At 46.5% G+C, this 13081-nt stretch overlaps 1 protein-coding gene across 1 annotated transcript in view; it reads left to right on the top strand.

The window, feature by feature from the left end:
* Window positions 1-5225: 5225 nt before the first annotated feature.
* Window positions 5226-13081, top strand: part of shrprbck1r (sharpin and rbck1 related) — a 49388-nt gene continuing 41532 nt past the window's right edge. Inside the window, exons 1-2 of the mRNA XM_043690970.2 lie at window positions 5226-5477; window positions 11847-12021. Coding sequence (XP_043546905.2) covers window positions 5256-5477; window positions 11847-12021 — 397 coding nt within the window. The 5' untranslated portion in view covers window positions 5226-5255. The remainder of the gene's footprint in view (window positions 5478-11846; window positions 12022-13081) is intronic.

Below are 13081 nucleotides of genomic sequence, written 5' to 3'. Positions count from 1 at the left end.
TGAGCCTCCTGCTGCCTTGTGAAGGATGTGTTAGCATTGCAGGGGGTCCAGAGGAGGTTTAAAAGAGTAATTCAGCAATGAAGAGCTTACAGAGTACAAAGTATATCAGATGGTGGTGGAGTAGGTGGGCTGAGCCCGGAGCTCATCTGCTCCTGTCGGCTTTTTTCCTCTTTGTTTCCTCTTTTCTCTCTGGCTTTTTTCTTTTCCTTTTTTCCTTTGTTTCCTTTTATTCTGGTCTGGAGACTGGCGGGTAAGGGAGGAGGCCTTTGTCAGCGGTGGCAACACCAGGACAAACTGGATGTGGCTCTACTCCAGCCTGGCCTATCCTGGCAAGCAAGGAGCAGGTCTCAGGATGACTCCACTGGCATGCAATTGCAGGCTAGGCTGAGGCTCCGAGTCCACAGATGGGCCCGGGTGCTTGAAGGAGGAGAGGCAGCGGCTTTGGCACAGCATGGTGGTATCCTGGTGTGGCAGTCTTGTTCCTGCAGGGTGGTCTTAACCCAGCCTGGAGGTCTCTTCTCGTCTGAAGCTCTTTTCATCTTTAGCTTTCAGGTATTCCTGCAGCCTGGCAGATGATCTCATTTTCCTATATCTTCAGGATATTCCATCATTCCTTTATCAGCTTTCTCCAAGTCTGGGAGCTGTTAACTGAACTGTGATGGACGTTGTCTTAATTTTACTTTTTATTTATTGTTATGTATGTCTTCTGTCACTGATGGAGGCACAATGGTGGGGTGAACTTTTCATCGTATTTTTCATGTAAACGTACATGTGACAATAAATTTCTATTCTATTCAATCCATATGAGGAGCGGTGAGGACTCTGAATCTGTACTCAATGTAGTTTAGAAGGATGAGGAGGAATCTGATTGGAACTTACAGAATACTGAGAGTACTGATAGAGTGAACATGGAGAAAATATATCCACTAGGACCTGAGGGCACAGCCCCAGAGTGAAGAGATGGCCCTTTAGAACTGAGATGAAAAGGAACGTCTTCAGCCAGAGGGTGGTGAATATGTGGAACCCCTTGCCGCAGAGGGCTTTGGAGGCCATGTCATTGAGTGTATTTAAGAGAGAGATAGATAGGTGCTTGATTAGTGAGGGGATCATGGGTTATGAGGAAAAGGCAGGATAATGGTGTTGAGAAACATTTCAGCTGTGATCAAATGACAGACCAGACTTGATGGGCCAGAGGTCAGATCAGTTTTCCTTCCTGTGAATCCAAGGAAAACGATTGGACCAGTCGGAGTTCCAGGCTGTGCACTCAGAACATGCGCAGATCAATTGGCAGAGGTCTCCTCGGACATCTTCAATCTCTCCCTGAAACAATCCCTGCCTATTTCAAGAGGGTCAACATCATCCCTGTGCCTAAGAAGGCTCATGCAGCAAGTCTCAATGACTACCGCCCAGTGGCCCTAACCTCGGTGGTCATGAAGTGCTCTGAAAGGCTGGTCATGGCATTAATCTACTTCAGTCTCCCCACTACTCTTGACCCACTCCAATTTGCCTATTGGACCAACAGATCCACGTCAGATGCCATATCACTTGCCTTTCACTCCTCCCCAGAACATCTTGACACCAAGAACAGCTAAGAATCCTACTCATTGACTACAGTTCAGCCTTCAACACTATTGTCCTCTCAAGACTGATTACTAAACTTAGTGATCTCAGACTAAGCCCCACTCTCAGCAACTGGATCCTCAGTTTCCTGACCCACAGGCCACAATCAATGAAGATTGGGGACAATAGTTCACTAACAATCAACACTGGAAGCCCCCAGGGGTGCATACTCAGCCCCATACTTACTCATTGTATACCCATGACTACGTCACCAAATACCAGACTAATGCCATTAACAAGTTCACTGATGACACCACCCTGATCGGTTGAATCTCAGATGGCGACAAAACAGACTACAGACGGGAGGTGGAAGACCTGAAAAAATGGTGCACTGAGAAAAACCTAGCTCTCAATGCCGGCAAAACCAAGGAACTCATTATTGACTTTCGGCAGGATGTTATTCATGCCCCCCTACACATTAACAGCACAGAGATGGAACAAGTGAAGAGTGTCAAGCTCCTGGGAGTGGTCATCCACAACAAACTTTTTTGGACTCTTCATGTGGATGCACTGGTTACAAAGGCCCAACAACGTGTCTTCATTCTCTGGCAGCTGAGGAAATTTGGCATGACGGCAATACCCTTGCCAACTTTTATAGGTGTGCCATTGAGAGCATTCTGTCTGGATGTATCACTACCTGGTATGGCAACTGTAGCATTCAAGATCGGAGATGGTTACGGAGAGTGGTGAACGTGGCCCAGACAATCATAAAGGCCAACCTCCCATCTATAAAATCCATCTACCAGGCCCACTGTCAAGGAAAGGCCACCAGCATTCTCAAAGATCCATCCCACCAGGGCAATGTTTTCTACAACCTCTACCATCGGGGAGAAGGTACAGAAACCTGAACACACGCACCAGCTGGTTTCGAAACAGTTCCTACCCTACTGTTGCTAGAATACTGAATGGACTCACAAACTCTTAACATTCGCCTGTACCTGTGTTTTTCTTTTTGCCACCGTCTACCTATTATTTATTTATCTATGCTACTTAACTCTGTGATCCGCCTGTATTGCTTGCAAGACAAAGCTTTTCACTGTGCCTCGGTACACGTGACAATAAATTCAATTTGAAGAGAAGTTGAGTAGATTGGATCTGTACATATCGTCATTCCTAGCTGATATTCCCTGTCTTCCTTTGTCTTACACATAGGAAGATGTTTCCCTGGGTTCTGAAGAGGAGTCAGATTGGACTGGAACCTTAACTCTTTTTATTTCTCCACTGAGACGCTTGTCGAGTTTCTCCAGCATTTTCTGTTCTTACTTCAGATTTCCAGCATTTTGCATTCTGCAGTATTTTGTTTTATTTGTGACCAATGATAATTGATTAGCATTTCTAAATAGATACAAAGCTACCGTGATCCCTCTGGCAATGACAGGCGGGATAAGTGGAAGCCATTTTGAGATCAGGTTATAGGCTTCCCTATAAACCCAGATGTATCACAGGTCAATAGCAGTTGTTGTTTTTGTCTTTATTTATTAATGGGATATGGCATTGATGACTGGGCCAGCAATCATTGCTCATCCCTAATTACCTTCAAGAAGGTGATGATGTTTTGCCTTCTTGAACTGCTGCAGTCCTAAAGGGGTTAGGACACCCACAGTGCAGTTGGGGGGGTATTCTAGAATTTTTATCCAGTGACAGTGAAGGAACAGTAATTTGTTTTGTCATTCTTTCATACAAACAAGAAGCAAGAGTAGGCTACTGAGCCAGGCAAAAGTGAGGACTGCAGATGCTGGAAACCAGAGTCTAGATTAGAGTGGCGCTGGAAAAGCACAGCAGGTCAGGCAGCATCCAAGGAGCAAGAAAATCGAAGTTTCGGGCATTCCTGATGAAGGGCTTTTGCCCGAAATGTCGATTTTCTTGCTCCTCGGATGCTGCATGACCTGCTGTGCTTTTCCAGCATCACTCTAATCTAAGCTACTGAGCCCTCGAGCCTGATGCACCACTTAATGAGACCATCGCTGATCTGAACATAACCTCAAGTCTATGTGGGATTCATAGACTTGAGGCCAACATTTGTTACCCTTCTCTAATTGGCCTTGAACTGAATGTCTTACTCAGCTATTTCAGCAGGTAGCTAAGAGTTCCTCTTGTACAAGGTACACTGTTCTGCTACTGAGTGTCTGTGATGGAGGGAGCAAGTGCCTATGAATATTATGCAAATCAAGCAGACTATATTGTTCAGGTTTATGTTGAATCTCTCGAGTGTTGTTGGATCTGCACCCATCAGGCAGTGGGGAATATTCCACCACATTTCTGACTTGTGTCTTGTAGATGGTAGACAATCTTTGGAGAACCAAGAAGTGAGTTACTTATTGCACAATACCCAGCTTGTGACATGCTCTTGATCTTTATTATTTATATTACTGTTCCAATTCAGATTCTTATCAATGGTGAGATCCATAGTATTCATAATGGAGGATTCATTGATGCTAATGCCATTGAATATTAGATTGTCTCTTGTTGGAGTTGGTCATTGCCTGGTACTGTGTGGCATGAATGTTATTGCTATTGTCAGCTCAAGCTTTGTTCAAGTCTTGTTGTGTTTGGATATGGACTGCTTCAGCATCTGAGGAATCATTTGCAAACACCACAAATATGACCTTATGATGGAGAGGTCATTGGCAAAACAGCTGAAGATGGATAAACCAAGGACACTGCCCTGAGGAGTTCTTGCAGTGATAAACTGGTAATTGGCAATGTGGATTTGTCTGCTTTTTGTGTACAAAGTTCATGTGGTATGCAGCTAAATGAGAATTAGAGAGCAAGGAATCGAATCAGCCAGGTCTGTGCCAAATAAAAAAGGAATTGTTGGCTTTATCCTTCATCACACAGGATGTTGTTTGTAGCTCATGATCAGTTTGAAGACTGAAAACAAGAGGAATGAAAAAGACTAGAGAATTTGCCTAGCTAGGACCAAGAGGAATACATGTACAGTTTATGAAATTTGACAATTAGAAGTTACCAATTGGAAAAATTTAAGAAACTGAATTGTTTGGAAACTGGATATAACTGTGAACTGCTTGTGATCAACGTGATTCTGTGGAGAACGTGATGGAAGAAGATATACTTTAAATACAGGCTGCCATCAAGCAGTTTTTTTGTGATTTTACAGAGTGAAACATCTTTTAAAAATGGGAAATCAGGCCATCTGTACTGGAAATTAGAATTACTTTTTTTAAAGTCACAAATCCAGAGTTGTGATGCTATTAAAATCAGAAAGACTGGCAAGATCAGTGGGGAATTAAAACAGATTTGGCAGAGGGAATCCATCCACTTGGAAGATTAGCTCTGCTTTCCCTCCCAGACTTGATGCCCAACATTGTCTGTTAAATTTCAGATCTCCAGTACTCAGTATAATTCTGATTTTACGTCACGACCTAAAGCGATTTGGATTGTCCCGAGTTGCACAGATAATTGATCCTGTTCCAAAGTATGTCCTTGCCCTAAGCAGACAGAGTTCTGTCTGTGTTTTGGTGGAACATTGTAAACGCCCTTGAGGGTTTTGGGGAAGGGGGAATGAAAGTGAATGGACCGGGAGGTCAGGCCGGACGGTGAATACAGAGACTCCGATCGCATTAGTGGGGTGTCACAGTGAAAGCCGTCCTGACAGTGTGTTTCTCTAGCGGGCGATGGCGGCCAGTGAGGCCCGGGGCCCGGCTCCGGCTCCGGCTCAGGTCACGGTGCTGATGTCGTGTCGGGTGTCGGAAGGAGCGTGCGGAGGCCGCGGGCCCGCGCCTCGGGCGATGGCGGACGATCAGCCCTCGGCCCTGCGCCTGCAGCTGAGCATGGAGCGGCCCGGGGAATTCCGGCTGGGAGTCCGCTCCGGGGACAGCCGCCTCGGGAAGAGCCTGGTGAGGAATCACTGACCCTCCGACAGTGCGGCACTCCCTCAGCATTGACCCTCCGACAGTGCGGCGCTCCCTCAGCACTGACCCTCCGACAGTGCGGCACTCCCTCAGCACTGACCCTCTGACAGTGTCCACTCCCTCAGCACTGACCCTCCGACAGTGCGGCACTCCCTCAGCACTGACCCTCCGACAGTGCCCACTCCCTCAGCACTGACTCTCTGACAGTGCGGCGCTCCCTCAGCACTGACCCTCTGACAGTGCGGCGCTCCCTCAGCACTGACCCTCCGACAGTGCCCACTCCCTCAGCACTGACCCTCCGACAGTGCCCACTCCCTCAGCACTGACCCTCCGACAGTGTCCACTCCCTCAGCACTGACCCTCCGACAGTGCGGCGCTCCCTCAGCACTGACCCTCCGACAGTGCCCACTCCCTCAGCACTGACCCTCTGACAGTGCGGCGCTCCCTCAGCACTGACCCTCCGACAGTGCCCACTCCCTCAGCACTGACCCTCCGACAGTGCCCACTCCCTCAGCACTGACCCTCCGACAGTGTCCACTCCCTCAGCACTGACCCTCCGACAGTGCGGCTCTCCCTCAGCACTGACCCTCTGACAGTGTCCACTCCCTCAGCACTGACCCTCCGACAGTGCCCACTCCCTCAGCACTGACCCTCTGACAGTGCGGCGCTCCCTCAGCACTGACCCTCTGACAGTGCGGCGCTCCCTCAGCACTGACCCTCCGACATGGCCCACTCCCTCAGCACTGACACTCCGACAGTGCCCACTCCCTCAGCACTGACCCTCCGACAGTGCCCACTCCCTCAGCACTGACCCTCCGACAGTGCGGCACTCCCTCAGCACTGACCCTCCGACAGTGCAGCGCTCCCTCAGCACTGACCCTCCGACAGTGCCCACTCCCTCAGCACTGACCCTCTGACAGTGCCCACTCCCTCAGCACTGACCCTCCGACAGTGCCCACTCCCTCAGCACTGACCGTCCGACAGTGCCCACTCCCTCAGCACTGACCCTCTGACAGTGCCCACTCCCTCAGCACTGACCCTCCGACAGTGCGGCACTCCCTCAGCACTGACCCCCCGACAGTGCAACACTCCCTCAGCACTGACCCTCTGACAATGCAGCACTCCCTCAGCACTGACCCTCCGACAGCGCGGCGCTCCCTGAGTTCTGTAGAAGGCTCACTGAACCCAAAACTATAGTTCTGATTTCTCTCCACAGAAGCTGCCAGGCCTGCTGAGATTTTCAAGCCATTTCTGTTTCTTATTTCCCTCCGTACTGATATTCTGACTGTTGGTGCTCCCTTGGTCCTGTTGTTCAGTGATAAATACATTCTTAGTATTTTGAGCCTGAAGAGCTGAGTATGTTAAATTTAAAATGTTAAGTATTCTATGGATTGTAATTTGTCCAAATTCTGCTGCATTGATTTGTTTGTCACTAATAGCACTGTTCCTTCATGCGTTACAAGCTGGATGACAAAATCTCACTTGTGACTTTTCTGAAAGTTTACGTGTTGTATCAGATATCTTTGTTGTCTTGATCTGTTTGTAAACTGAGCTGAAATTTTGAAACAGAAACATTGCTGGAAAAACTCAGCAGGTCTGGCAGCATCTATGGCGAGAAAGGAGAGTTAATGTTTCAGGTCCAGTGATCCTCCTTCAGAGATCCTGAACTGATTTGCATAGATATTTTTGTTGTTCAGAGTGGTTTGGCACTTGGTGGTTGAAATTCAATCATAACTATGGATTTATCTAATTCTGGTGGAAGATCTGGAATGCATCTCAATTTCTGTCTTTGTCTGCATCTTTGAGTCTCTAATCCCAGAAAAATATGGCTGATATTTAAAAATAAATTCATGGGATGTAGGTGTGTTGACTAGAGCAGCAATGTTCCTCATCACTAATTGTTCTTGAGAACGTGGTGGTGAATTGCCGCCTTAAGGTAGGTGGATCATCGTTTGTTAAGGAGAGATTTTTGAACCAGTGACAGTGAAGGAAAGATTATTTATCTTCAAGTCAGGACGGTGAGTGACTTGGAGGGGAATTTGCAGGTGATGGTGTTCCCCTGTATGGCTGAACTTGCCCTTCGAGATGGTAGTGGTCGTGGATTTGGATTCTTAGTTGCTGTCTGAAAAGGGTGAAGAGACACTCTGATGCACCAAACCGCTGGAAAGAATTGCAAATGTTACAGAGAGAGGGTCGTCACTTTTCAGAACCAGAGAAGCCAGGACAAGGCAGGAGCTTGTCTGGTTGGGGTATTATGAAGAAGAAGTTTTTCACGTAAAGGGTAGGAATTTTGAATTCCACCCTGAAAATAAGCTGTTGTTATTGCGGTACAGACCATAAGGCATTCATAGAGTCCCTACAGTGTGGAAACAGGCCCTTCGTCCCAAGTCCACACCAATCCTTTGGAGAGTATCCCACCCAAACCCATTCCCCTATGCTATTACTCTACATTTACCCCTAACTAACACATACCTGAACACTATGGGCAATTTAGCATGGCCACATCACCTAACCTGCACATCTTTGGATTGTAGAGGAAACCGGAGCAGACACAGGGAGAAAGCTCCACACAGACAGTCGCCCAAGGCTGGAATCGAACCCTGGTCCCTGGCACTCTGAGTTAGCAGTGCTATCAGCTGAGCCACCGTGCCACCCATATGAGTGGAAGTGGGTCATTCAGCCCATTGAGTCTGCTCCACCATTCAATGAGGTCTTGGCTGATTTGATAATCCTCAGCTTCATTTAGGCCATAAGAAGTAGGAACAGGAGTAGGCCATTCAGCCCTTCAAGTCTGATCCACCATTCAATTAAATTATGGCTGATCTGACATTCCTTGCATCCACTTTCCTCCCTTTTCCCCTTGATTTCCTGACTGATCAAGAATCTCTCGATCTCAGCCTGAAATATCCACAAGGTCTCTGCCCCCCCCACAGCTCTCTGTGACAAGGAGTTCCAAAGACACTCAACTTCTGAGAGACAAAATTCCTCCTCATCCCCGTCTTCAGTTGGTGCCCCTTTACTTTGAAACTATGCTGTCTTGTCTTGTGCTCCCCCTTAAGAATCTGATATGTTTCAATGAGATCATCTCTCATTCTTCTATACTGCAGGGAGTAGAGACCCAATTTGTTTAACCTTGGTTCAAAAGACAATCCTTCCATTCCTGGGATCACCCTAGTGAACCTTCTCTGAAGCACTTCCAATAGAATGATATCTTTTCCTTAAATAAGAGTTCCAAAACTCCAGACACAATTTCACCAGCACCGTGTACAGTTGCAGAAAGACCTCACTACTCTTATACTCCAATTTCCTTGAAATAAGGGCCAACATTCCAGTAACCTTTCTGATTATAAATCTGTCTATATAAACCTTGAACGTACTTAATCACTCAGCCTTGACAGCCTTTGGTGGTAAAGAATTACATAGATTCACTGGCCATTTGAGAGAAGGAACTGATTTGATAGGTTTTTTATGTCAGGGGTATTGAGGGGTATGGAGCAAAGCAGGGTATATGCAATGCAGATGCATACCAGATGATATTGAACTGAACTATGGGGCCAGATTTATGGAGTCCTGTTATGTTGTAGGATTAGAAATTTTGGAATAATGCTAACAGATTACAAAAAGGAAAACAGAAATTGCTGGAGAAACCCAGTGCCTATGAAGAGAAAAACAGTTAATGTTTGAAGTCCAATGATCTTCGGTTCCAAAGAAGAGTCATCGAGCTTGAAACATTAACTCTGTTTCTCTTTCCACAGATACTGCAGCCCTGCTCGCTTTCACCACAGTTTTCAGCTTTAATTATTTGCGGGAGAACAACCTTAGCTTTCAGTTTCTTTTACTGTCCACCTCATACTTGTGGTTCCACATTCCTGAGCAGGGTTGCTTAGTGACCTTGTGTGAGAGGAATTATTTAATTAAACCCCGCCTTGTTTTTTTTTGTAAAACGACAATACCCAGCAGTTCTGTCTGTACTGAGTTGTAGAATGGGGAAAATTCTAGCCAAATTGTGTGCTTATTCAGGGATAGAAGGCACTTTCAGCCACATGTAGGACCAAAGTGGAATCTTGTTGCTCTGGGTGCTCTAGTTTGAAGATGCTCATTGGCTGACATATTGTCAGGCAGAAGGGTCAGCGCCGAGGGAGCGCCATGCTGCCAGAGGGTCAGTCTGAATGTTAACTTGCACAATGCATTGTTTGCTCAGTTCTGCCGAAGCACGCTGTGTTGTCATTTCAGTGTACTCTTGCCCCACTGAATTGCTTTCTTTCTAAATCAACCCTGTCTTTTTTTTCCACCCCATTGTTCAATCTCTTGCCTTTTCTGTCTGACTCTGTCAAAGACGTCTTTATTTTAACAGTTCCCATTTTCTTGTTTTTAGAGATCACTGGTTCACAACGGATATGCAATAATCTGCACCTCCGTCCCTCTCCAGTCCAATCACTTGATTCCTCATTTCTTTGGGGACCCAGCTTTAGAACCCACCTCTCCCACCTGTTTGAATTCATTCTCACTTTGGTCAACTTCTACGTCATTCCTCCAAATAGTAATTATTGCTGTCTGCACTTGCCAAGATTACAGCTGTGACAAAAACAAGCCAAGCACTGCTGTTTCCGGGAACATTCTGCAGATATTTGGAACTTGAATGTAACCTTTCATCAGAATTCTGTTTCATTCTTCACTGGCGAAAATAGACAGTGACAGAATATAGGCCCTGAGTCTTCTTGCCCTTTGGTGTGATACTTGGAACATTGTTTGTTCTTGTCTAACCTGGGTCCCCTCATTCACCTCAAATGTTGTCCTCTGAGAATTCCCTTCCACTGCTGTTGGTGGGGTCCTGGACTGTTTCCATTTTATTATCATGCCTCTCTCCCTCCTTTTACTGAGAGTCCCATGGATGTATAGGAAATGAAACACACACCATCCTTTTCCTCTCCTTGCATATCATCATCCATAGCACCTGGCACATCTTGCAGAGTGATGTTACTTGTACTGAGCTCAGTGTATTGTCCTTGCTCCTTGTGACTTGGTCCCTACGCTGGGGGGACCGAATGTACTTTGGGAGGCTGTTTTGCAGAAGATAAGGCATGACAGAGTGAGCTTGGTTAGAATGTTCCCCCTGGCTGTTGACCTTCAAAAAAAGGGGCATCCTTATTGGATAAGGAATGGCTATGTGGTTAACTCTTCACTATCCCTTGTCTAACCATTGATACTTGATTGGGGGGGTTTGAGCTGTAGCGAAAGGCTGAATAGTTGGGGTTTTTTTTCCCTGGAGCATGAGAAGCTGAGGGATGACCTTATAAAGCTTGAGAAAATCATGAGGGGCATGGATAGGGTGAATAGTCAAGGTCTTTTGCCCAGGGTAGGTGCAGCAGGTGGTGAAAAGGCAAGTGGTATGTTGGCTTTCATAGCGAGAGGATTCGAGTACAGGAGCAGGGATGTCATGCTGCACTTATACAGGACCTTGGTGAGACCACCCTGGAGTCCAAGGATATAAGGTAGGACTGAGGTGAGGAGAAATGTCTTCACTCAGAGAAAGGTGAGTCTGTGGAATTCTCTGCCACAAAGCAGACAAGGTCAAATTATTGTATGATTTCAAGGAGTTGTACATAGCACTTGAGCCTAAAGGGATTAAAGGATGTTGGGGGTAAAGTACAGGGGAAAGTGTGTACAGAGTTGGATGGTCAGCTGTGATCACATTGAATGGTAGAGGCTTGAGGAGTCAAATGGCCTCTTCCTGTTCCTATTTTCTATGTTTTTCTGTTCCATTTGTTCCATAACCTGACCCCAAGCTTTCAGACTTCTCATTTTAATCTAGGCCATGATTCTCAGACATGAAGCAGATTCGATGGGCTGAATGGCCTAATTTATGCTCCTATGTCTTATGGTCTACTCTCTGTTTCACTCCCTCTCTGACTTCTTCGTGCCCATTCTCTGCTGCTATTCTAGTAAAGTCCGACACAATGTAAAGAAATAATGTTTTATATTTTCACGAAGGTCCTATAGTCCCTTTTAAATCTTTCCTCTCTCTCATTAAACCTCGGCCTCTAGACTTGGAATCCCCCACCCTATGAAAGAAAACCTTGGCTATTCACCTTAGCCATGCCCCTCATGATCAAAACACAACAGCTTTCTACTTCCCCTGGCACCCCCAGAGACCTCCTAGTGAAGGCATGTCTTTGAATTCAACACCGTGTGCCTACCTTGCTGAAGTTGTCCAGTTTTTTGTGTCACTATGTGAGGAATTGTCCAACAGACACTTCAACACACCAACCTGCGCAGATTTGACTTTGAGCTGTAAATGTTTCACTACTACACTTGAATATTATTCATGCACCCCTGTTTCTGTCCTGTTTGCAGAGCCTTTATGAATTTAATTTGAAAGATATCATCTATGAATTCAAAAATGCAACCTGCCATGGAATTAGTACAAAGAGCCAACCAAGTGAGCAGCTAACCTATCACTTTGAAGATGAGAAGGAGGCTCAGAAATGGTCAACCATCATCACCAGCTCTTTGAGGGAAGTTGAGAAAGGTGGGTGAAGTAGAAGGGTGGGGAGGACGGGAACCCTGCCAAGAGATGAATTTATCTTTAAAGTTGCTCATAAATTTGGCTTGTGGTCTCCAAACTTTGAGACTTGGGCAGGGATTCAATGAACCAGTTGTTTCCTTTTCTGTTGCCGCTCCCTTCAGGTTTGAGGGTGAATTTAAAGGTTTAAAATGAGGTGCACAGGAAGTATGGTGATGTGAGAAAAATGCTTTTTCACACTGTGAATAGTGAGAGTCTAGACTACCCTGCCTGAAAATGTGGTGTAGGCATTCCCTGATTATTTGGATAGAGATAGTTTGGTGTACATAGCTATGGGGAAAAGGCCGCTGTTTGGTACGAGATACCAGTGGAGGCAATGGCCTAGTGGTATTATCGCTGGACTGTTAATCCAGACACACAGGTAATGTTCTGAAAACCCGGGCTCAAATCCAACCACAGCAGATGGTGGAATTTTCATTCAATAAAAAATTTCTGGAATTGGGAATCTGATGATGAATCCATTGTCAGCTGTTTGGAAAACCCATCTGGTTCACTGATGTCATTTAGGGAAGGAGACTGCCATCCTCTGGCCTGCATGTGACCCTCGTACAGTGCGGTGCTCTCTGTGCTGACATTGGACAGTGCAGTACTCCCTCAGTGATGACCCTCAGACAGTACAACGCTCTCTCGGTGCTGATGCTCGGCCAGCGTGGCACTCCCCCTCGATGCTGACCCTTGGGCAGTGCAGTGCTCTCTCAGTGCTGACCCTCAGGCAGCGCAGCGCTCCCCCTCGGTGCTGACCCTTGGACAGTGTAGTGTTCCCTTGGCGCTGACCCTTGGACAGTGTAGTGTTCCCTTGGCGCTGATCCTTGGACAGTGCTGTGCTCTCTCAGTGCTGACCCTCAGGCAGTGCGGTGCTCCCCCTTGGTGCTGACCCATAATCTTTGATCTGAGAGTCCTTGATTTTAGTTGTTGAGGAATGCTATGGGTGGAGATGGTGTCATAGTGGTAATGTCACTGGGCTGGTAAGCCTGGACTTCAGGCTAATATTCTGAGACATGGGTTC

The sequence above is a fragment of the Chiloscyllium plagiosum genome, unplaced genomic scaffold (assembly GCF_037043375.1).
Source record: "Chiloscyllium plagiosum isolate Xiang-an unplaced genomic scaffold, Cpla_swu_hap1 HiC_scaffold_5, whole genome shotgun sequence".
Taxonomy (NCBI): Eukaryota; Metazoa; Chordata; class Chondrichthyes; order Orectolobiformes; family Hemiscylliidae; genus Chiloscyllium; species Chiloscyllium plagiosum.
Note: the sequence above shows the minus strand (reverse complement) of the source record. Positions and strands in the feature narration are given on the sequence as shown.